Raw genomic sequence first — 26,586 nt, forward strand, 5'->3', positions numbered from 1 at the left:
AACCGTCGGGGAAAAACAATACCCACGGTTGAGCTTATTCTATTATTTTTACATGATTTCACACCGTATTAAATGAAGTAGTGAAAATAGCGAATAGGCCTACATTCTATTAAATAACTAAAGTTGGGGCAACAGTATTTAACTAAAGTTGGGGCAACAGTATTTAACTTGTCAAGGGAGTCAAGAGTTTTACTGCCATACGTCTCAGATAGAACAATTAAATTCTTACTTGCAGAAGCACAACAGAATATTTGATTTTTATAATTAAATCTATATTTCTAAAAAGTCTGATCATGACCACTTCCTGTTGTTCTGTATATTGATTTTTGAAAAAAAAAAAAAAAACGCTGCCACTGCGCAGAACAAGAGGATTTTTCCCATCGATGAAAAATGTCTAAAAATGTCTAAAAAAAGTTGAGATTATCTCTCCTGAAGGCCACACCCCTTCCGGACTATAAAACCCGGAAGTGTTGAGTGCCCCAGTCAAGTCTCTGCAAGATGGGGGAGCGAGAGGGTCACGTCTCTCAGTCTGAACTGTGAATAACACTGAACACATGTCTACTAAACCGAGTGTGGTCTTACTGACCTCGCGTGCCCTTAATGTGGTTGGTTTGAAAAAGCACAGCAAATGGTTGTTGGTGGTTGGTTTGCAATGGCAAATGATTAAAAGTCTAAACTTGACAACCCCCTGTTTGCACTGTATATTGATTTTAGATAAAACGCACCCACTTACGGCGTTGATTTTTGGCCATCTTACTCAGTCCCCCTCCGCTCATCAGGTGCAGTGGATTCTTCCCATCAATGAAAAATAAGTGTTATTAGTGTTTAAAAAATATTGAGAATCTCTCTCTTGTCAATCACACCATGAAGGCCATGCCCCTTCCAAGGGGGAGGGATTATAAAACCCAGAAGTGTGGGTGTGGCTCAGTCTCTGCAAGATGGGGGAGGGAGAGGTCACTACTCTGTCTGAGCTATGAATCAACTGAACACACTGAATGTCTACTGAACTGTGAGTGTGGTGTTTATGTGGTGTTTTGTGTGGTTTTATGGTGCCTCAAATGGTATGAAACTGCACTTGAATGTGGTGGCCTTGCACCCTGCTTGAAATGGTATGAAACTGCACTTGAATTTGGTGGCCTTGCACCCTGCTTGAAATGGTATGAAACTGCACTTGAATGTGGTGGCCTTGCACCCTGCTTGAAATGGTATGAAACTGCACTTGAATGTGGTGGCCTTGCACCCTGCTTGAAGTGGTATGAAACTGCACTTGAATTTGGTGGCCTTGCACTCTGCTTGAAATGGAATTTCAAGGAATAGCCGCGAGTCAACTGCCAGCCCACCAGCTGTGAGTGAGCTGTCAGTGAGCTGAGTGAGTTGCCAGCACATCAGGCTTGAGTGACTGAGCTGCCACCCCAAGAATCCATTTGGCCCATAATGTCCATACTAGCCCTCTGTAAACCAGTCCCTTCAGCCCACAACATCAATACTAGCGCTCCAAAATGCCCCCACCCCCCACGGGCCACCAATATTGGAATTGGTGAAGAGGTGGAATATTGCGTTGGGGGACTAGCCCTCCCCTGTGAACATGGGACCCAACAGGTCCCACTTAGTCTAGTACATACTAGCTTTGGGGGGAGGGGGACCAGAATTTAAGCACAAACAAATAATCCATAATTGCAACTACATATCCAAAGTGCTGGAGTAACTCAGCACGTTAGGCAGCCGATCTGGAGAATATGGGCATGTGACTTTTTATATTAAAAGGTGGTGCTCCATGTGTTCAAAGGACAAATGTGCACCTCAGGTACAGCTGGGGTTGCCAACTTTCTCACTCCCGAATAAGGGACAAAAGGTCAAAATAAGGGACAAATTCCCAATGGCAATTCGTTGACCGACTCGGTCGTGGCTGGGTGATTGACGAGTTGTCCCGGGTGCTGGACTGCACACAAAGCCCAGCCGGCGGGGCCAGCTGAGGAGTTTTGGCCCGGCACCCCGTCCAACTCATGAACCGATGATCGGCCATGAGCAGGAGGGGTGGTGGTGTCGGCGGTCAGCGAATGTCCGAAGGTCGGACAGCTGGCCGGGCTGCCGACCGACGGGGCCACGGGCGAGGCGCTGCTGCTGCTGCTGCACTCCATGGGGTGCACTACGTCAGGACGAGCGAGGCAGGGCCGGACGCGGCGCTCCGACCCGACAGTCCCCTCGACCCGAGTAGTAGCAGCCAAATACGGGACAAGGGCGGTCCCGTACGGGACAAACCAATGTAGCCCAATATACGGGATGTCCTGGCTAATACGGGACAGTTGGCAACCTAGGTGCAGCATTTTAATCTATAACATCCTAAGAAGATGGCAGTACTTTTGCCCTTCAGCCCCTTGGTCAGTCATACAGCACAGAAACAGGCCCTTCAGCCCAACTCGTCCAGGCTGACCAGGATGACCCATCTAAGCTAATCCCATTGTCTTTGCCCGATCTGTAGCCCTCTAAACCGTACATTATAAAAAGGTGAATAGGCGAGTGATGGAAATAGATTTAATGGTGGCCTTCAGGAGGGAACTGAATACTTGGGAACAAATGCAAATATGAAGAAAGAACAAAGAAACAGGGGGGGCTAGGTTGCTCAAAATATAGGTAATCATCTTTTGTGCCACCCTATTCTACATTCTGAAGTGAATTTCCTGCAGATATAAATATCTGATATATACAAATGACAAATATATGAGGAGCAGCATCTCATATTTCGCTTGGGCAGCTTACAGCCCAGCTTATCTCACTTCAGGTAGCCCTGGCCTTCCCTCTCTCTCTATCCCTCTTCCAACCAAGTCGCACCAGCTTCTCATTTTCACCCTACAAACAGCCCGTTTCCTTTATCATCGTTACTTCTTTGCATATCTTTCATTCATTGTTCTTTATCTCTCTACATCACCGTCTAGATCTCTCGTTTCCCTTATCCCTAACCAGTCTGAAGAAGGGTCTCGACCCGAAACGTCACCCATTCCTTCTCTCCAGAGATGATGCCTGTCCCGCTGAGTTACTCCAGCTTTTTGTGTCGATCTAAATATAGCAACTGTTCCTGGATGGATGAATGAGTCATCTTTTCCCCCGATAGGAACTACAACAACCAGGTCTGGCCAAGTTGGTTAGCTCAAGTTAGACAGTGGCATTCTCATCCAAGTCAGATTGAGGCCGAGCTTGGAATCCCACTGCATGTTTTATGCAAGGCAGCTGATCCTCACCAAATGCTGCATTGGTGCAAGCCATCTACAGGGATAAGATGTTAAGCAGAATACATCTACCTGTTGTGAAACACAGAGCAATAGAGCACTCAGTTAACCCACTGAGTCACTCCAACACTTTATGTTTCACTCAAGATTCTAGCATCTGCAGTTCCATGCGCCTTCAGATCTATCTGAAGGTGGAATCTCATGTAGATAGGGTGGTAAAGAAAGCTTTTGGTGTGCTGGCCATTATAAATCAGAGCATTGAGTATAGAAGTTGGGATGTAATGTTAAAATTGTACAAGGCATTGGTGAGGCCAATTCTGGAGTATGGTGTTCAATTTTGGCCGCCAAATTATGGGAAAGATGTCAACAAAATAGAGAGAGTTACTAGAATGTTGCCTGGGTTTCAGCACCTAAGTTACAGAGAAAGGTTGAACAAGATAGGTCTTTATTCTTTTGAGCACAGAAGGTTAAGGGGGGACTTGATAGAGGTCTTTAAAATATATGAGAGGGATAGACGTGGATAGACGAGTTGACGTGGATAAGCTTTTTCCATTGAGAGTAGGGAAGATTCAAACAAGAGGACATGATTTGAGAATTAAGGGACAAAGGTTTAGGGGTAACATGAGGGGGAACCTTTTTACTCAGAGAGTGGTAGCTGTGTGGAATGAGCTTCCAGTGGAAGTGGTGGAGGCCGGTTCGATTTTATAATTTAAAAATAAATTGGATAGGTATATGGACGGGCAAGGAATGGAGGGTTATGGTCTGAGTGCAGGTAGATGGGACTAGAGGAGAATAAGTGTTCGGCACGGACTAGAAGGGCCGAGGTGGCCTGTTTCCGTGCTGTAAATTGTTATATGGTTACCTATTGTACTGACATGTAGCACTGGATAAAAGATCTCATCAGTACCGGTGAAGGGGATGGGTGTTTTCCTGCATCTCAACCAAAACCACCAGATGCAAATTAACCAATCATAACTCCAATTAGTGGTTAACGCATTACCTTGCTGTGTGTGGTAGCTCTTCCTACCTTAATGACAGTAATTGAACCAGAAAAACAAATCCACTGGTAGACAGACATCTTCAATTCATCTTCAAATGACAGCTTTTCCCTTTCCTTTGCACCTCCTCGCGTCAACAATGATTAAAGTGTTCTTCTTTATAGTTGGACCATGAAAACAGGACAAAACTGCTCCTGCGTGCCTCGCATTGTCCCACACAAGCAGAACTACATCTGATACTGGAATGACACGCTGCGGGTAGCAACTAATTGGAAGGCCATTGACAGACCATGTTAAATAAATTCTCCACTTTGAGAATAAACCAGACAAGCTCACTTTCTTAAAATTAAAAAGTATCCAAATGGAGTTTTAAAAAAAACCATGCATCTTAAGCATATGACTCAACTCATTTGTTTTTATGCTCCACATCTCCCCTGGATTTGTTTTAAAGCATGCAGTCTAATTACATGTATAATTAATTTAAATGTTTTATTACAGAAACAGGTATGCCTTAAGCACAAGCTTCAGTGCACCCGCTCCTGCTTCCTTCCTTACCTCCTCCCGTTACATCCAAATTCTCAGCTTGATTCTCCTGTTCCAAGACAGCTCATCTGGGGATTCATTTTCTTTTCTACATTTTGGTACAGTCTGGGTACCAACCATCTAGTGCCGGGGTTCCCAACCTTTTTCGTCCCGTTTACCCCTGGCAACTTTAATAGCACATGGCAATAGACAATAGGTGCAGGAGTAGGCCATTCGGCCCTGCGAGCCAGCACTGCCATTCAATGTGATCATGGCTGTTCATCCCCAATCAGTATCCCGTTCCTGCCTTCTCCCCATATCTCCTGACACCGCTATTTTAAGCCCTATCTAGCTCTCACTTGAAAGCATCCAGAGAACCTGCCTACACCGCCTTCTGAGGTAGATAATTCCACAGACTCACCACTCTCTGTGAGAAAAAGTTTCCTCGTCTCCGTTCTAAATGGCCTACTCCTTATTCTTAATCTGTGGCCCCTAGTTCTGGACTCCCCCAACATCGGGAACATGTTTCTTGCCTCTAGTGTGTCCAAGCCCTTAACAATCTTATATGTTTCAATGAGATTCCCTGTCATCCTTCTAAACTCCAGAGTGTACAAGCCCAGCTGCTCCATTCTCTCAGCATTGACAGTCCCGCCATCCCGGGAATTAACCTTGTAAACCTACGCTGCATTCCCTCAATAGCAAGAATGTCCTTCCTCAAATTAGGGGACCAAAACTGCACACAATACTCCAGGTGTGGTCTCACTAGGGCTCTGTACAACTGCAGAAGAACCTCTTTGCTCCTATATTCGATTCCTCTTCTTATAAAGGCCAACATGCCATTCGCTTTCTTCACTGTCTGCTGTACTTGCATGCTTACTTTCATAGGCTGATGAACAAGGACCCTCAGATCCCGTTGTACTTTCCCTTTTCCCAACTTGACGCCATTTAGATAGTATTCCCAACTTGACGCCATTTGGATAGTAATAACGTACAATGTTATTTCACTTATTTATGAACTAATGATGAACAGGTACCGGTATACCAGAACCAAACAGTCAGTCAATGAGAAAAAATGCACAAATCCAGAATCAACAAATGTATCCCCTGGGTAAGTGAAATCTACCCCAGGTTGAGAACCCTTGATCTAGTCTAGTCATTCCTTTACTGGCTTTTCCTTGCACTAAACGTTATTCCTTTTCATGTAACCATACACTGTGAATGGCTCGATTGTAATCATGCATTGTCTTTCTGCTGACTGGATAGCATGCAACAAAAGCTTTGCGCTGTACCTCGGTACACGTGGCAATAAACTAAACTAAACCAAACCTCAGGTGAGATTCCAAGCCCTGCAAATTGCCTGCTAAAACTTGCTATGAAAGCAATCTAATTGGTTTGACATCGAATAACAGGAGTAAGAATGAGGAAATCATCGACAGAGAACACAGTTAAACCTTTAAGCACAAAGCCAAAACATCTCAACCTGAAACAAAATGAAGAACTACTGATCCAAAAGTGGTCATTAGCAAATTGGCGTTAATAATTTGGCAGACAAGGATGAAACTAACTTTATAAAAAGTCAATAAAACTGCACAAAAACTAATTCTCCGATTTAAAAGTACATGAATTCTAATGCAAAGGGACTAGTCGCAGTCTGAAACTCAGGAACATTCTGCAGCAGATTCCAGCATCTGCAGTCTCTTGTGCACCCAAAACACTGGAGCTGTGTTTCAAACCAAAGAAAGGCACTGTTCAATGTCAAGAAGCCCGAGCTATGCTGCCTAGCTTGTAAACACGGACAAAAACCTATTCATTCTGACGTTGAGCTGCACAGGCTCGGCTTCTGTCGCTGCTTGGAAACAAAGCTGCACATCTAAAAATGGTCCAGTTACACGCTGCTTTAGAGAAAGTGGAACCAACACAACAAGGCAGACAATGAGATCACCCCCAATTATAGGAAGTCTGGGAGGAAGGAGGAGAAAATAAAAACACGTTCAGTTTGCTCCTTTTCTCACTTGTACCTCACTTCATGAACTTAAACTGATGAGAGGTGGACACAAGTATAGGCTACCTGACTCACTGAGTTCACATCAGAAACCAAGGAAGCAATTCCATTCATTTTCACGTTTAGACACAAAATGCTGGAGTAACTCAGCTGGTGAGGCAGCATCTCTGGAGAGAAGGAAGGGGCAACGTTTCGGGTCGAGACCCTTCTTCAGACTCGACCCAAAAGGTCACCCATTCCTTCTCTCCAGAGATGGTGCCTCACCCGCTGAGTTACTCCAGCATTTTTGTGTCTACCTTTAATTTAAACCTGCATCTGCAGTTCTTTCTTACATATTTTCACATTTACCTGTACTCTGGAAACGTTAACCTTCATTGTGGAGGGGATGAAGCTTAACAACAGGGAGGTTTTATTATAGCTATTATAGCTTTACCTCCCCCCTCGACTCCATTCAAGGACCCAAGCAGTCGTTCCAGGTGCGACAGAGGTTCACCTGCACCTCCTCCAACCTCATCTATTGCATCCGCTGCTCTAGATGTCATCTGATCTATATCGGTGAGACCAAGCATTGGCTTGGCGATCGTTTCGCCGAACACCTCCGCTCGGTCCACACTAACCAACCTGATCTCCCTGTGGCTCAGCACTTCAACTCCCCCTCCCATTCCGTATCCGACCTCTCTGTCCTGGGCCTCCTCCACGGCCAGAGTGAGCAACACCAGAAATTGGAGGAACAGCACCTCATATTCCGCTTGGGGAGTCTACATCCTGGTGTCATGAACATTGAATTCTCACAATTCAGTTAACCCTTGCTGTCTCCTCCCCTTCCCACCACTCCCTCAGCCCTTGGGCTCCTCCTCCTCCTCCTTTTTCCTTTCTTCTCCCCGCCTCCCCCCACCCCCTATCAGTCTGAAGAAGGATTTCAGCACGAAACGTTGCCCATCTCCTTCGCTCCATAGATGCTGCTGCATCCGCTGAGTTTCTCCAGCATTTTTGTGTACCTTTTATTATAGCTATACAGGTTGTTGGCCATGGCCACAGCTGGAATATTAGGCAGTTTTGGTTCCCTTACCTAAAAAAGGCAAGGTCTCAAGTGATAAGAGCAGAAGCCAGTGTTACCATCGAAGAAGCACTGTAGACAAATCTCCAGGGCCTGATCAGATATATCCAAGGACACTGTGGGAAACTAGAGCGGAAATTGCAGGAGCCCTGGTTGAAATTTACGAGTCGTCATTAAATATAGGAGCGGTGTCAGAAGACTGGAGGGGGGAAAATGTTGAGCCTCTTTTCAAGAAGGGCTGCAGGGAAAGTATTGGAAACTATAGACTGGTGATCTTAACATCTGTAGTTGGAAAGTTACTCGAGAGTATTCTGAGGGATAAGTTATACAGGCATTTGGATGGGCAAGGGCTGAGTAGGGAGTCAGCATGGTTTTGTACGTGGGAGGTCGTGTCTCACAAATCTGATTGATTTGTTTGAAGACGTGACCAAAAAGGTCGATGAGGGCAGAGCTGTAGATGTTGTGTACATGGACTTCAGTAAGGCATTCGACAAGGTTCTGCATGGTAGGCTGCTCTGGAAGGTTAGATCGTATGGGATCCAAGGAGAGATACCTGAATGGATTACAAATTAGCTTCATGGAAGGAAACAGAGGGTGATGGTGGAAGGTTGCTTCTCAGACTGGTGACCTGTGACCAGTAGTATGCCTCAGGGTTCGGTGCTGGCCCAGCGTGGGGGAATCGAGGACCAGAGGACATAGGTTCAAGGTGAAGCGGAAAAGATTTAATAGAAAGCTGAGGGGTAACTTTTTCCCACAAAGGGTGGTGGGTGTATGGAACATCCCAACATTTAAGAAACAGTTAGACAGGTACATGGATAGGACAAGTTGGGAGGGAGATGGGGCAAACACAGGCAGGTGGGACGAGTATAGCTGGGACATGTTGGCGGGTGTGGGCAAGTTGGGCCAAAGGGCCAGTTTCCACACTGTATCACTCTATGACTCTAATTACGTAATTTGGGCATTCAAGTCTACTCCACCATTCAACCATGGCTGATCTATCGCTCCCTTCTGCCTCCTCCCCATAACCCCTGGATATGTTAATGGATATACTAGCACTAGAGGCAGTCCAAAGGAGATTTGCCAGGCTAATTCCAGGAATTAGTTTTGTCCAATCAAGATAGTTTGTGTCTCCATTCCTTAGAGTTTAGAAGCTTATTCAAACATTCAACATTTTGGCAGGTTAGATTTAAGATATTTTGACTCATGAGAAGATATATTAAGATATTTTGACTCATAAACAAGGAGACACCGTTATTATAGGAGCTGGTTGTTTAAAACCAAGGGGCACAGAAACATCACTCAGAAGGCAGTGAATCTCTGGAATTACCTGCCCTTGAGGGTGTTTGAGGTCAGATCTTGACATAGTTAAAGTGAAGAAAGATTTTTGAAACAATCGGGGAATTGAGGGCAATGGAGAAGTAACAGGAAAGGCCAGCACAGATCAGCCACGATCATATTAAAGGGGGGGACGTGCTCGAGGGACCCAACGACCTCCTCCTCCTGTGTACCTGTGCAAACACAGGCCCTTCCCCTTCACCCTCCCTTTGATTCTTTATGCCTTTGATCTGCACAAAGAGTAATTTTACCGCAGACACTTAACCTGTCAGCATCCCTTTGAGACAGAAAGAAACACGAGCTCCCACAGTTAATGCAATCAATAGGAGGAGACAACTGCCGAGGTCAGGATGAAACCCTACGCCCTGTGGCAACAAAACTACCTGCTGAACTGCAGGTTGCCAGATTGCTAGTGTCTGTCTACAGCAAAGCTGAATGTTACTCTGCATGCATACAGTTTAGCAATGATCTTGTCCAATGGCGGAGGAGGGAGAGGAACCCAAGGACATGATCCTTTTCCTTGTGTAGGAAGGAACTGCAGGTGCTGGTTTAAATGCTGCAGTAGCTCAGCGGGGCAGGCAGCATCCCTGGAGAGAAGGAATGGGTCGTTTCAGGTCGAGACCCTTCTTCAGACTGACAGTCTGGGGAGAGGGAGAGGAGAGAGATATGGAAGGGTAAGGTGCAAAAACGACAGATCAAAGTAGACGTTGATCAAGGAAACGGTTCATTGTTGGCTGAGGGGGAAAGTGACAACGAGACACCTTCCCTTATTCCCAGTGAACATTCCCTTATGTACACTGTCGTAAATAAAATGCTTTTTATAGTCTGCACCTTCCCAAAGTCATCAAATCATTCCTCAAGAATTCTGTTCTGGCATAGATTCAATCACATTTGCTAGTGAAGAGATTTGTTTAATTTCAGGCTGAATTATTGTAAGCATATGGTAAGATATCTGTATGAAGATGGTGTAGAGATCGTAAATCTGACTTGTGATCTACCACTTTTGCATACAAACAATTTGCAACATTGATTTAAAAAAAAAAAATACTTGTGTTAATTTATTCGGTTGTACTTCATATTCCATAACCACTTCACACTTTCCATTTTGTAATGGATTCTGAAGGAACAGCCTGAGCATCTAAAATGAATGCAATGTAGAATTGTAGTTGAATTGGTTTATGTAACTATAAACATTTGATGAGACTAATTAAGGATCCAGCCTTTAAACTTAATAACTCTATTTGGCAAATTCAGTGAATAAAGTGAACGTTGGTGTTAACTCTTAAAGCATGGGTACAAAAATGCATTTAGCAAGTGCAGAGGTAAGGCTTACAGAAAATATTCACAATCTAACACTGCTGGCAAGTGGGAGCCATGTTACATTTACTGAACATTCAACATTTTGAGCTCTGCATTGAACTGTATTCAGTGAGCTAAAAGGAGAGAACCAAGGAGAGAACCAAGCAAGTGATTCAGACCGGACGAGCAGGATTCTTTGTTTTCACACAGTGGGGAGTGGTTGTACAGTTCAATTTATTTATATTATTGTCTACTCGTTCCGAACCTACGTAGTAGATGTATGGCAGCAGCGACTACCAATTCATTTGCCTTCCTTTTGCATAGATGCTAAAACCGACCTTGATATCAACTCCTAACCGCGTGGCTGGTGGGATGTGCTAAAGGCCCATTCTTGGGAAAGCGAGCCCAAAATGCCACACACGTGACCAGGTGTCATCACAGCGGTCCATTAAAACATTCTCGTCACAGATTCATCTTATTGATTGCTATTTTCCTACCGACAGAATTACAATGCAAGTCTGCTAAAGATAGGAGCATACCAGCTTTTTAAAATTCACAGAGTTTGTAAAATGTTGCCCTGCGATGTCACACACGTGACCAGCCGTGCGTGACCTCTGACCCGAAACAAACATTGTCAGCATGATATAGGAAAAAAATTCACTTGATAAACTGGAGGGAAAAAAAATCATATATACAGCACAAAACAATGTACCTGTAATGCTTTCAGAATTAGAAGAGATGTTATCCACAATTTTTCATCTTTTTGGTCACACACGTGACTAAGAATGGTTGGGGGGGAGGGGGGGGGAAAGAAGGGAGTTGCTCTCAAGACCAAGAACAACTTCTTTGAACATGGTAAGCATTAACTAAAACGTTTCGACTGCCCACAATTTGGTTTCTTGCGCCCGACAGTTGCTCTCAGGCCTTCACCAGAATTTTCAAATTCGGTTCCGATGATATCATTTGATTGATCATACGAGTATTTTGGAGAGTTCGAATTGCATTTGCAAAAGAGCATCTTAAAACAAGGTTGTGGGGTCAAGGGATAAAGGGCTGGCTGTTAAATCCAAACCAGTTTATGGATACAAAGGCTGACATTATTTTCAATCATTCGTTTCAAATGGCTGACGCTCAATTGTGCGCTGAAAAGACCTACCCAGCTCCTTAGTTGCACCATTGTTGCCATATTCAAACAGACAAAGGACAAATCAGACAGAACACCCAGCATTGATCTGTGCGCTTGATATGGATGCAGCTCAATTGTCCCCACTTCAGCCAACCTTGCAGAGCCCTTCACACAAATTCCTGGCGACACGTGTCTCAATAAGGGGAGCTGTCCCACAGACAAGCTGATCAACAACCCGACACAGTTATAGACAAAACATGGATGGGGGCAGGTGCAGGCAAACAGGACCAGCTTGATCAATATGGACAAGTCGGGTCAAAGGGCCCATTTCCGTAACATACGACTATTGAGTTTTGGAAGATGATAACCAGATTTGACAAAGACAAATAAATGCCAGCTTTTCCACCTCTTATAATCCGTGTTTGAGCTACAGTTCTGGTTAGATCTTTGTGCCTTAATAGTATGTACATTGGTCGCACAAAATGCACTTCCCAATCTTCCCCCAGACAAACGGTGGCGCAGTGGTAGAGTTGCTGCCTTATAGCAAATACAGCACCGGAGACCCGGGTTCGATCCCGACTATGGGAACTGTCTGTATAGAGTTTGTACTTTCTCCCCGTGACCTGCGTGGGTTTTCTCCGAGATCTTCGGTTTCCTCCCACGCTCCAAAGACGTACAGGGTATGTAGGTTCATTGCCTTGGTAAATATAAAAATTGTCCCCCATGTGTGTAGGATAGTGCGGGGATCGCTGGTCGGCGCGGACCCGGTGGGCCGAAGGGCCTGTTTCCACACTGTATCTCGAAACTAAACTAAACTGGCCCTCACATCTCCACAGCTTCTTTCGCTCAGATTGAAGTGCAATTTTAAATCCGAATGAAAAAGATTTAACTGTGTTGGCACTTTATAATATTTTGAATATTTGAAAAAAGTTCTTGTCAATCAATTTCTGAAGATTTAATGGTAATGGCAATAGATACTTGACAACAACACATTAATTGTCTTAATCACTTGTGCAGTTTGTTGGATGCCTATATTCAATACTCCAAAAGCAATGTCGGCATACAGTCATAGAATCATACTGCACGGACACAGGCTCTTTGACCCAATTCGTGTCCCATCGCTGACCAAGGTGTTCCATCTAAACTATTTCCATTTGCCCGCATTTGGCCCATATCACTCTTAAACCTTTCCAATCCATGTACCTGTCCAAATGTATTTTGTTAAGTATATTTTTTACTGAATGGTGAATTATCTGAATGGTGGCCGATTATCTGAATGGTGGCCGATTATTATCTGAATGGTGGCCGATTAGGAAAAGGGGAGATGCAACAAGACCTGGGTGTCATGGTACACCAGTCATTGAAAGTAGGCATGCAGGTGCAGCAGGCAGTGAAGAAAGCAAATGGTATGTTAGCATTCATAGCAAAAGGATTTGAGTATAAGAGCAGGAATGTTCCACTGCAGTTGTACAGGGTCTAAAGGTATCAGGGGGTATGGAGAGAAGGCAGGTACAGGATACCGAGTTGGATGATCAGCCATGATCATATTGAATGGCGGCTCGAAGGGCCGAATGGCCTACTCCTGCACCTATTTTCTATGTTTCTATGTCTTGGTGAGACCACACCTGGAGTATTGCGTACAGTTTTGGTTTCCTAATCTGAGGAAGGACATTCCTGCCATAGAGGGAGTACAGAGAAGGTTCACCAGACTGATTCCTGGGATGGCAGGACTTTCATATGAAGAAGAAAGACTGGATAGACTCAGCTTGTACTCGCTAGAATTTAGAAGATTGAGGGGGATCTTATAGAAACTTACAAAATTCTTAAGGGGTTGGACAGGCTAGATGCAGGAAGATTATTCCCGACGTTGGGGAAGTCCAGAACAAGGGGTCACAGTTTAAGGATAAGAGGGAAGTCTTTTAGGACCGAGATGAGACAAACATTTTTTTACACAGAGTGGTGAATCTGTGGAATTCTCTGCCACAGAAGGTAGTTGAGGCCAGTTCATTGGCTATATGTATGAGGGAGTTAGATGTGGCCCTTGTGGCTAAAGGGGTCAGGGGGTATGGAGAGAAGGCAGGTACAGGATACTGAGTTGGATGATCAGCCATGATCATAATGAATGGCGGTGCTGGCTCGAAGGGCCGAATGGCCTACTCCTGCACCTATTTTCTACGTTTCTACGTTTACCTGCATCAACTTCCTCCACTGGCAGCTCATTCCATACGCCCACCACCCTCAGAAAAAAGTTGCCCCTCAGGTTCCTATTAAATCTTTCCCCTCTCACCTTAAACCTACGATCTCCATTTCTCAATTCCCCTACCCAGGGTAAAATATTTTATGCATTGAAAATACTATACTATCAGGTCCTTACCTCCAGATTTAGGGACAGTTTCTTCCTTGCTGTGATCAGAAAGCTGGCCCATCCCAACACCAACTAGAGAGCAGTCATGAACCGCCACCTAACTCATCGGACTATCCTTAATCGGGTTTTACTGACATTTATCATGCACTAAACTCGAGTCCCTTTATCATGTATCTAATCTGTACACTGTGGGCAGCTGGATTGTTATCATGGACAGTTGTTCCGCTGACATGATAGCATGCAATAAAACGGTACACGCATCAATAAAAAACCAAACTCGATCCAAACCACAATCATCACACTACCTTGACAACAGAACACTACTGACTACCTCTTGCACAACCATGGACTTGTTTTATTTTAAATTGTGGTATGCATTAATGTCTTGTTTTTTTTAAATGAAGTATTTTCACCATCTTGCAGAATTGTGTGTTGTTCGAGTCTATGTGCTTGTGATGCTGCTGTAAACAAAGTTTATTACACCTGTGCATCACTGCACTTGTGCATGTGACAATAAACGCAACTTATAAAAACCCAACATTTATTTTTAACCCAGGCTGCAATGACTAAGTGCATTAGTATAATTATTTTCTCAGGCGTCTGAGATGTTTCAGCATGCCCATGAGGATTCGCTTGATTAACTAGGGTGGGGGAAGTTCTCAGACTAGTTCGACTGTCTTCCTGAGTAAATGTTACTGATTGTATGTCTTACCCTCAGCTAACGATGAACCACTCTACATTTTCCTTGTACATAGTCTGCCTTGATCTGCCGTTTTCACACCTTACCCTTCCATATCTCCCTCTCCCCTTACTTTCAATCTGAAGAAGGGTCTCGACCCGAAACGTCACCCATTCCTGCTCTCCAGAGGTGCTGCCTGTCCCGCTGAGTTACTCCAGCACTGTGTCCATCTTCGGCGTAAACCAGCACCTGCAGTTCCTTCCTACACATTCCATTACTGCAATGTTATTTTTTTACAACTTTTGGCTCGAACTACAATCTATGCACCGTTCTGCTGCTTGACTTTGTTGTTGTATCTCTCATTACCATGCACAGAGTTTACCCAGAGGTGAGCTTCACACGGACATGGATTCTCATTGCATCCTGGTGAATCATTCCGTGGACTCGTTTGCTAATTGTGGTTTGCACTAATGTCTTGTCCTCTTTTGCATTCTTTTTCATTTCACTGCCACGCAAAACCTGTCTCATTCACATATGTTTCTCCATATGTGTAGGAAAGAACTGCCGATGCTGGTTTAAATCGAAGGTAGACACAAAATGTAACTCAGCGGGACAGGCAGTATCCATATTGTCTGCAAGATTCTCATTATACCCATACATCACTGTGCTTCTGATTATAAATTCAACTTGTATATGACAATAAACTAATCTGAAGTGGGTACAATAGAAGAAAATTACAAATGTCAATAAATATAAAAAATAAATTTCCCTTTGCCACTACATGCTGACAACATGAATGCTTTTATTTTACATCCCGACTGTTGAGGTTTCTTGAACTATTAAATCAATGGAAGCTCTCTTTACTAAGCATTCTTGAAACGCAGATTCAGACAAGCTATTTATGACTTCACAGTACAGAGCCGACCTCATTTTCATCATAATAAAGCTGAACAGGCCTGCATGAAATATTTATCCCTTGAAACCCGTTAATGTGGAATATTCATTGAGATAAAGTAAATCAAACTCAAAATGTTAACAGTCCAATTTTCTTGAAGACAATGCAGTAACAATAAGCAGCTGTATCTTTCTCAGAGTAATTCTCCACTCAACCAGCAATGTAAATCGCTAAAGAACTACAGACGTTAATATTTAACGACTTGCTGCCTTTTGTTGAACTAAGCAAACCTTCCCTTTCATATAGATGACTGATGTCATATATTGTTACATAAATCACAGTGAGGTCAGCATTTTAACATGCTGCTTAAAACTAAAGACAGAAAACTCCTGGTTTTGTTTATTCTAGTTATTATTTTTAAAAATCAGTTTTTTTGATTCATTTGCAAAGACACGAGTTCAGATTGAGCGAAGTGGCCAACATCGCCCGTTGCAATTCTACGATCTCTTATGTTCACCATCTACATGAACCATTTGTGTTTAAGTCAACATGAGAAATTTTAAAGTATTGAAATAGGCATTAGCTGATTCTTCAGAAGACCAAAACAAAGGTACACAATGTTCAGGATAAATTGAGCATTATAGGGTGGCTGGAGGTGAAAGCAGCAAACAACTTCACCTTGGATTTGTCTTACTATTTACCTAGTATCCAGTTACAGATGTGCAAGATGGAACGGCAGATGCTGGTTTAAACCGAAGATAGGCACAAAAAGCTGGAGTAACTCAGCGGGTCAGACAGCATCTCTGTAGAAAAGGAATAGGTGACGTTTCGGGTCAAGACCGTTCTTCAGGGTCTCGACCCGAAACGTCACCTATTCCTTTTCTCCAGAGATGCTGTCTGACCCGCTGAGTTACTCCAGCTTTTAGTATCTATCCAGTTACAGATGTTGTTAGCAGGTCCATGTATACAATCAACGTCATCAATTGTGGTGGAATGGGGGAGAAAGCTGGGAAGGAAAAAGGACAGGACAAAGCCTGGAAAGTTATAGGAGTTACATCTGCCCAGCAAACAAACCTTCACCTGTATCCACCTACACACCCCCATCCACCTACAACTCAACAGGCTTTGTCCTCCCCCTGATCGACACAAAAACCTGGAGTTACTCAGCAGGTCAGCAGACATCTCTGGGAAAAAGGAATATGTGATATTGTGTTGGGATTTATCTTCCCTTGTCCTCCCTCTTCTCCTTTCCAACTTTCATCACCTCTTCCCCCACTAGTCAGTCTGAAGAAGGGTCCTGACAAGCAAAGTCACCCCTCAATGTTCTCCAGAAATGTGCTTGACCCACTGAGTTACTCGACATTGTGTGTCCTTTTCTCCCCACGCAAGAGTACAGAAAGGATAAACCATGATGTTTGAATCATATTCATGTTTGTCAAATTTATAATTACCTGGTTCCAACTTGATAATTTTAACTGCAGCCAACTCTCCAGTCTGCAAATTTCTTGCCTGAAAATGAAAACAAGAAGATGGCTTTAAAAAAAGGGAAAAATATCTGACTTCATAATTCTGAAACAACACTGTCACCAAGTCAGATGTGTGTCACGTATTCTGAAATCGCTTTGAGTTGTACAGTTTGTTTTAACTTTGAGTAGCCAACTTATAAAGAAACAAAAAGCGATGCAAATTTAATAGTAGTTAACAAAATGTGTATCTGACAAATTTGGTCGGGGGGAGGGGGGAGGAGGTGTGGAGGAAAGGGAGGGCATGAAAAAAAAATGCATTGATGTGTACATGTATTTACAAAAGATGAAATTCACTGCCAGAGTAAGGTGTTCAATGTTCCAGAATGTGGCAACCGCCTTCAGCATAGATGTACGTGCAACAGCACTGACATTAAGTTTAAGAGGGAACTGCAGATGCTGGAGAATCGAAGGTTACACAGAAAAGCTGGAGAAACTCAGCGGGTGCAGCAGCATCTATGGAAGGTTACACAGAAAAGCTGGAGAAACTCAGCGGGTGCAGCAGCATCTATGGAAGGTTACACAGAAAAACTGGAGAAACTCAGCGGGTGCAGCAGCATCTATGGAAGGTTACACAGAAAAGCTGGAGAAACTCAGCGGGTGCAGCAGCATCTATGGAGCGAAGGTTACACAGAAAAGCTGGAGAAACTCAGCGGGTGCAGCAGCATCTATGGAGCGAAGGAAATAGGCTCTATGGAAGGTTACACAGAAAAGCTGGAGAAACTCAGCGGGTGCAGCAGCATCTATGGAAGGTTACACAGAAAAGCTGGAGAAACTCAGCGGGTGCAGCAGCATCTATGGAAGGTTACACACTCCACACGTGTGGACTACACTAGCATGTTCCAGCACCTGCAGTATTTTCCCCACGGCATCAACATTGGAATCACTGTTGGTGTCTGAAACCAGGCAAAACATTAGTGGTATTCCAATGATCTATTGAGAGCACTTGTGGTCTTGACGGTGAAGCTCTCATGTCAAGATGAACAATTTTATAAGTGACCCGGCTGGTTATTTGTTCCTCAAAGCAACATTGCAACAAACAGATGATCTGGTTAATGTCACATTGCTCTGTGCTAATACCCAACCAAAGTCACAGACAACCAGACACATTGAAAGGACTCTCTGTCTGAGTCTGAGTCTGAGTGAAGTCGCAATTACCAAGGCAACCTTGAAATACTACAGTCCACCTTTTGTGTTTTGGCTTCCAGCTGATTTCAGAATCCAAAACTAACATCACTTCATAAATCCAACCACGAACACAATGCTCAGGAAAAATGTCACCTGCTTCAGTCCTTAGACAGGGGAAAAGCTTCAGATCATTTTGGCTTCAAGTAAGCAATTCTACATGAAGATCTATTAAACGGCTGCCAAACGTTTACAATAATCTACATTAAATTTTATTATATCACCTTGTTAACTTTCACTAATCTTCTAAATTTAAGGGAATACAAGCCAAATTTACTTAATCTGAAATGATAATGTTAAATGTATAAAAGAGCATCAAAATGAGTTGATGTTTTGAACGAATACCTTTCATAGGAAATAGTTCTCATGCATACATCTCTTAACCCCCAGAATCATCCTGGTGAATCTTAAAAACAAAATCCAGTAGATTTGTTGAAGATATAACTGGTACTAGACTAAGTGGGACCCATTGGGTCCCAGCATCACACGGGAGGGCTGGTCACCAACGCAATATTCCACCTCTCCATCAATTCCAATAGTGCTCACCAGCAGGGGGGTGGGGGGACGCTGTCTGTTGCGCTAGTATGGGTGTTGCGGGCCAAAGGTACTGGTTTCCAGATGGCTAGTATAGAAATTGTGGGCCATATGGATGCTTGGGCAGGCATCCAACTGTTGCAACGATTTTAAAAGTCAAGCCAAGGCAAACAATTGGGCTGCAGACACCCGACAACCAAAATTCATTTTGTGAACAAACATTTTAAAAAAGGCTGCAGTCGCTTTACAGCCGTCTCGAGCGGACTCACCGTGGAGTAGACGTGCGTTCAGTTTTATTCGCAGCTCTGTCTCTGCCAGACCCTCTCGCTTACTGGGTCTGGCAGAGACAGAGTGAGGCTCGACACTTCCTGGTTTTATAGTCCCTGCCCCTGCCACCAGCGGGGGTAGCAGAGAGAATGGGGAATTTTGTAAAAACATTAATATCTCTCTCATTTTTCATCGATGGAAAAAATCCTCCGCACTCATACGGCGGAGGTGGGCTCTGAGCGAGGTGGCCAAAAACGACGGCCGTAGGTGGCGGCGTTCTCTCGGAAATCGCAGCACAGTCGGCCAAAAGCGGTCAAGATCAGAGATTTAGTAATATAGATAGATTGGCAAGGCAGTAGCAGTAAACATTGTACATGTGGACCTTGAAGGCATGTGAACATGGATTGGGCATTTGTTGAGACACAGGAAACAGTGCACAAATAGAGACAAGAGTTATTATCGAGACAGATGGTTGGACAGAGGCCAGAGATGAAAAGACTAGAGGTGTGAGATAAGGATAGGAGAGTTGTGAAATGTGAAGGAAGGAAGTGCAGATGCTGGTTTACAAGATCGGGGGGGGGGGGGGGGGGGGGCAGAAGAAATGGAAGGGGCTGAACAAGTGGGGGATAGGATGGAATCAAGGTTTCTGGAGATGAGCCCTTTGGGGCAGGAACAGGCAGAAACCATGGGTTTACCAGCGCAGTCCTGTTTGTGGACTCGGGGAGGAGTCTGAAGTGGGCAGTGCAGGCTGGTGGACGAAATGATAATGTTGGGAGCAGTGAAGGGGCGATGACCAGAGGTGATGAGATCAGTAAACAACCCAAGAGATGATGGCCTGGTGTTCGTCTATGGGTCATGGACAAGGGTAATTGCTATTGTTAATCTTGGCCCCAGAACAAAGTAAATGTCATTGGACGTGGGGGAAATGCACAGAGGATTTGGCAGAATACCAAAAGAAAGAACAAATAGAAAGAAATGATTCCTACTGGAAAGCACACCTCAGTTCCTCAAAAGATTAAGGAAATTCAGCGTCTCCAATGACGCTTAACATAATCTAGGGAAGATTTCTATGGTGCATCTGTAAAGTCTTGGTGTCTTAAGGTTATTTTTGTACGGTGGTGAAATGGCATGTTTTTTGGCAAATTGTAATCCTCTTCTAAAGAAGACATTTTAAGTGCAATCTCTCATTATTCACCCTCTCGCTCATTGCAACAGAAGATCTTGCACGATGAACAATGGCATGTTTAGACAAGGGTGCTGTATTCTGGTTCCCTGTCTTAATCAATAAAACAGGCAGTCCTATATCAGGGACATACGTAATAAAATTCCCTCTCAAAAAAAAACCTGAAATATAACAGCACAAGTATAATTTGTTCTTGGCAAGTGTTAGTACAGCATTCATATCTTTGATATTCAAAACTAAAGATGAATAAAATGTGTTGGAGCAAGTTTCCTTTTCATTTCTACAGAATCTGCAGCTGTCACTCGTTCATTTTAATAATATCATAATCGTTTATTCCCTTCAGCCCTGACATATAATTCCATGATACAGTTTATTTTTGTGATGTTAAGCAGTACAGAGTTGTCATGACTCGTTATTTGCCCTGTGTAACAACTATATTTAAGGACTTGATTTACAAGAGGTTCTTGCACCATTGCCCAGCAGACCATGATTGATGGGGTTTGGGTGGTAGAGACAAAAACAGTGCAAGGAAAATGCAGAAAGCAAACCAATGCCATGCCGTCACCATATTGATTCCTATAAGTACCCAAAAAGGCAGGGGTTACTGGTCTTAATCACTACAGGCCTGTCACACTGACCTCTGTAGTCATGAAGACCCTTGTAAGGTTTGTGCTGGCCAAGCTGAAAAATATCACGAACCCCCTGCTGGACCCTCCGCAGTTTGCATATTGGGCCAATAAATCTATGGATGATGCAGTCAACTTAGGCCTGCACTTCATCCTCCAGCACCTAGACCACCAGGGGACCTATGCGAGAATTTTGTTTGTTGATTTTAGCTCTGCATTCAACACCATTGTGCCAGAGCTACTACACTCCAAACTTTCCGAGTTGACTGTCCCTGAACCCCTCTGTCGGTGGATCACCAGCTTCCTGACAGACAGGAAGCAGCACCTCCATCAAGTCCTCCGTCAAGCTTCTCGAATTTGCAGGCGACACAACCGATTGGACTGATCCAGGATGGGGAGGAATCTGCCTACAAACTGGAAGTGACACAGCTGGCGTCCTGGTGCCTTTGTAACAACCTGAAGCTCAATGCTCTTAAGACAGTGGAATTGGTTGTAGACTTTAGGAGAGCTCCCCCTCCCCACTCACCAATAACAACACCACAGTCACATCTGTGGAGCATTTTAAGTTCCTGGGAACCATCATCTCCAAGGACCTTAATTGGGGGGGGGGGGGGGGGGGGGGGGGGGGGGGGGGGGGCTACCATCGACTCCAGTCAAAAAGGCACAACAGAGGATGTACTTTCTACGGCAGCTGAGGAAGCACAATCTGCCACAGGCAATGATGGTCCAATTCTACACGACCAACGTAGAGTCTGTCCTCGCCTTCTCCATCATGGTCTGGCTTGGCTCAGCCACCAAGCACGACACCTGGAGGCTGCAGCGAATTGCCCGATCAGCTGAGAAGGTTATTGGCTGCAACCTTCCCTCCATTGATGAACTGTACACTACAAGGGCCAGGAAGTGAGCGGGTAAGATCATCTCTGACCCCTCTCACCCTGGCCACAAACTCATTGAATCACTTCCCTCTGGAAGGGACGACATCCACAGCCAGATATTATGACAGCTTTTTTTCTACGAGCAGTAGCTCTACTCACCAACCAAAAATCTGTAGCCTCCTTTTGCTCTGGTATTTTATTTAATTCACATGATTATTTAATTCACATGTTTAATCAATAATGTTTTATTATTAATGTTTTATGTGTCATTCCTAACTGTCACTGCATGTCATGTTGTCACTTGCGGGCAGAGCACCAAGGCAAATTCCTTGTATCTGAATGCTTGGCCAACTTATTCATTCACTCATAAGTTAACGGGTTTTGCACTTAGAAATCTGGATTATTTCCTCAATATAATTAATTCAAATCATTGGCCCACTGGGTTTTCAGCAATGTAAACAAATGCAGCTGAACACACAATTTTGACAAAGGGATAAGCAGCAACAGGAGGCACTGGTTCAGAAGCACATTTGTTTTATCTTGTTATGCATTTTACAAAGAAAAGAAAAATTCCTTTACCACAATCAATGGTCTAACAGATTTGTCTCCAACACATCTCAGCATGATTTCTGACAAACACTACAAAAATAGAACGCAAAAATCATAATATCTAACCACCTTGTTCCTTTTCCCCCATACTGCAGTACATTAAACTCAATGCAAAATGAAAAATAAGGGCTGTATAATAGAGGCGCAAGTTAAATAATTTCATTTTGTGACATTTTGCATTTCTAGACCAGCAAGATTCCCCAAAGAGTTTTGTAAAACTTGTTTTTAAATGTAATTTGGCTAAAATACAGAAGGTTTGAAGAAAGAGGACCCGTGACGGCTTTGAAGTAGAACATTACAATTTCAAAGCTGACAGTCTAAGTAGCTGAAGGCACACCAGCAATGACAGAGACGAGAAAAGATGATCAGAGATGGTGGAAAGGAAAAATCCATGTGTCTCAGGAGCAAGGAAGTGCAAAGTCATAGAATAATCTTTAAAATCAAAAATGGGACATTATTAAAGGGAGCAAATGGAACAAGAAGTTCAGGAGTAATTGATGAAAGGAATGGTGGGAATGAAAGCTACAAGGCAAGCGTTTGCAGCGAGATTGTCAAGAGTAGACGACAGACTGTTTCAGCAGTAGATGGGCTGAAATATACCAGGTGTTCGGGAATAAGAGGCCATCTAAACAAAGGAATAGTTTACTTCTCCCCTCTTCACACAAGAGCCTGATTATTGTCCAAACAATCAAATGCTTGAAGTGCTCGTTTTCCCTTTGAAGATGAAAGCCGTGAATGCCCAGCAGCTCTGATGCCTGCTGGCAGACAGAATTAGATCTCATGCCAGGTACAGTAATACAGTAATTAGTGCCCAGCTCACAAAGGTCAAGCAAAACCCAATCTGGCCAACTCGCACTGCTGTCAACCTTCAGTGGTCAAAGTGTACATCCTCACCAATGCAATGCCTAACTTGGGTTTCAGCGCAATCACTTGGCTAACCTCCTCATCCCTCCATTGATCCAAATACTCCACCAATCGCTTTAAACATTCATGCCTGCCACCAGCAGCAAGTAGTGGCATTGGTGCTCACTAAAAAGGCCAGCTGTGTGGGAGTACCTCCACCAAGGGTCCACTCACTACCGCCTTCTCAAGGCCAATGATGGAAGTGCAATAAACACCAGGCTGGTCGGAGGGATATGAGTAAATGACAAAAAACAGTGCAAAATGGCATTCCCCTTTAATATTACAGAACAGGGACGGCATGGTGGCACAGCAGTGGAGTTGCTGCCTTACAGCGCCCGAGACTCAGCTTCAATCCTTATTACAGGTGCTGTCTGTACAGAGTTTGTCTGTTTTCCCTGCAACATGTGTGGGGATTTCTCCGGTTGCCTCCCACACTCCAGAGATGTACGGGTTTGTTGGTTAATTGGCTTGGTATAATTGTAAATTGTTCCTAGTGTGTGTAGGATAGTGTTAGTGAGCGGGGATCGCTGGTCGGCGCGGACTCGGCGGGCCTGTTTCCGCTCTGTATCTCAAAAGATCTCGAGGTTCAGAACGATTGTTACTGCTTGGTGTGGTGAAGCATCATGAAAAGCAGGACAGTTGCCAGCTCGACCACACCCAACGATGAGGCTGGCCAACTATCCAGTCTCTCGAAGGGCAGGTGAACACTCATCCAGGGAGAAGTCAACACATATATCGGGCTTACAGCAAACCAGGGCAGAGAGTTGTGTGGGAGAGGTTTGGGGGATAATGGAAGACTTCAGGGTACGCACCAATCGTTTTTCAACAGGGTACTGTGTTTAAAAACAGGTGAGAAAATAACTCCTGCTCCAATTACAGTGGTAAATTGTTAATGCAACAGAAAAAGATCAAGATCACAGATCGGTTAACCAACCTTGTAAAATTAAAATATTTAAGAAGGAACTGCAGATGCTGGAAAATCGAAGGTAGACAAAAATGCTGGAGAAACTCAGCGGGTGCAGCAGCATCCATGGAGCGAAGGAAATAGGCAAAGTTTTGGGCCCGAAATGTTGCCCATTTCCTTTGCTCCATAGATGCTGCTGCACCCGCTGAGTTTCTCCAGCATTTTTGTCTACCTGTAAAATTAAAATACTATTATTGAGCCATTAAATAATTAAAAACTGTGGCGAATTTAAAATCTCATATTCTACATACATATTAAGTTAATTTTATCTACATTTTGAGTAGGGATCACTAAAACTAAAGTATTGAGAGTTCACTAAATAGTAACAATTACCGTTCACTAATAAAACTAGCAATGACAACTATTGGGTTACTTCTGCTAATTTGCTACCCAAATAAAGAATCAGTCCTCTGCATATTAGACTGGAAAAACACTGGACAGACATCTGTCCAAGGATAACACTTGCATGGCAAGTGATTTGAACAAAAAGGTATTATATTCTCCTGTAGAGTGATGCCAATTGTAGATGCATAAGGCACAAAAAAAAGCAGCAAAAACATTGTAAACTGTTCGACAGATAAAATCTGCCCTTCACCCTAGCCAACTACAATCTGCCTCTTCTTCCGGTGAGAAGATACAAACATGTCACCGCTCAAATCTGAAGTGACATTGGTCACAATGCCTCAAGTCAGGTTGCCTGCTCAAAGCCAAGGCAGAAAGCATTATTTTTCCGTGGCATTTATACAGTTGACAAAACCCTAACCTGGAGCCCAGGAACCGTGACCAACAGCTTCATCCCAGCAACCATCAGGCTCTTGAACACCACACAACAGTGACCTCAGCGACCATGATCTTCCATGGACGGTGTCTTCAATTGCACTGGGGACTTTACACCACTAAGGTTACCCAGTAACCTGCCTGCTAAACTGCCACAAGTAAGAATTTCATTGTTCTGTTGAGAACCAAACACTTGCCTTGACTATGTGCTGGGGCCTTCCTTGGTTTTGCTTTAAGAAGGAACTGCAGATGCTGGAAAATCAAAGGTAGACAAAAATGCTGGAGAAACTCAGCTGGTGCGGCAACATCTACAGAGCGAGGGAAATGGGCAAGGTTTCGGGTCGAAACCCTTCTTCAGTCTTCAGTTATCCACTTTGGTGGCAAAAACAGGAAAGTAGACTATTATCTGAATGGTGGCCGATTAGGAAAAGGGGAGATGCAACGAGACCTGGATGTCATGGAACATGGAACACCAGTCATTGAAAGTAAGCATGCAGGTGCAGCAGGCAGTGAAGAAAGCGAATGGTATGTTAGCATTCATAGCAAAAGGATTTGAGTATAGGAGCAGGGAGGTTCTACTGCAGTTGTACAGGGTCTTGGTGAGACCACACCTGGAGTATTGCGTACAGTTTTGGTATCCTAATCTGAGGAAGGACATTCTTGCCACAGAGGGAATACAGAGAAGGTTCACCAGACTGATTCCTGGGATGTCAGGACTTTCATATGAAGAAAGACTGGATAGACTCGGCTCGTACCGCTAGAATTTAGAAGATTGAGGGGGGAATCTTATAGAAACTTACAAAATTCTTAAGGGGTTGGACGGGCTAGATGCAGGAAGATTATTCCCGATGTTGGGGAAGTCCAGAACAAGGGGTCACAGTTTAAGGATAAAGAGGAAATCTTTTAGGACTGAGATGAGAAACACATTTTTTACACAGAGAGTGGTGAATCTCTGGAATTATCTGCCACAGAATGTAGTTGAGGCCAGTTCATTGGCTATATTTAATAGGGAGTTAGATGTGGCCCTTGTGGCTAAAGGGATCAGGGGGTATGGAGAGAAAGCAGATACAGGATACCGAGTTGGATGATCAGCCATGATCATATTGAATGGCGGTGCAGGCTCGAAGGGCCGAATGGCCTACTCCTGCATCTATTTTCTATGTTTCTATGTCCTTCGCTCCATAGATGCTGCCTCACCCGCTGAGTTTCTCCAGCATCTTTGTCTACCTTTGGTTTTGCTTTACCCATCCTACCATAACAATAGCAGCTGCAGCAATGGGTGCGCATCTCATTGTTGCACTGTCCTCAATCCTACATACTAAACCTGGGTGACATCAGTAGCAAACGCGTTCGGTCTGTGCATTCACTTGTGCAACTGGTTCTTGCTACCTGTTTGACCCCACCTGACAATCAGGCTCAGACAGACCACAACTTCCACCAGTTATTTACCGAGACCAAGCCATCATTTTGTAGACCAACCACGAAAATATCAAGTCTTGGCAAATAATTCTGTGACGTGACTGGGTAATTAAACCTGTATTGCATGAAACTAGAAACTAGTTATTCCACCTCTGTTGACGTTTAGTCAATTTAAGAAAAACATCCTTATTTAATCTTTCTAAAGGCTCCAACATACTT

General features: G+C 43.9%; 1 protein-coding gene across 1 annotated transcript in view; it reads right to left on the reverse strand.

The window, feature by feature from the left end:
* The window catches only part of map4k5 (mitogen-activated protein kinase kinase kinase kinase 5), a 134,266-nt gene that overhangs the window by 105,372 nt on the left and 2,308 nt on the right, over positions 1-26,586 (reverse strand). Inside the window, exon 2 of the mRNA XM_055641104.1 lies at positions 16,954-17,011. Within this exon, the coding sequence (XP_055497079.1) occupies positions 16,954-17,011 (58 nt within the window). The remainder of the gene's footprint in view (positions 1-16,953; positions 17,012-26,586) is intronic.

This window comes from Leucoraja erinacea, chromosome 9 (assembly GCF_028641065.1).
Source record: "Leucoraja erinacea ecotype New England chromosome 9, Leri_hhj_1, whole genome shotgun sequence".
Taxonomy (NCBI): Eukaryota; Metazoa; Chordata; class Chondrichthyes; order Rajiformes; family Rajidae; genus Leucoraja; species Leucoraja erinaceus.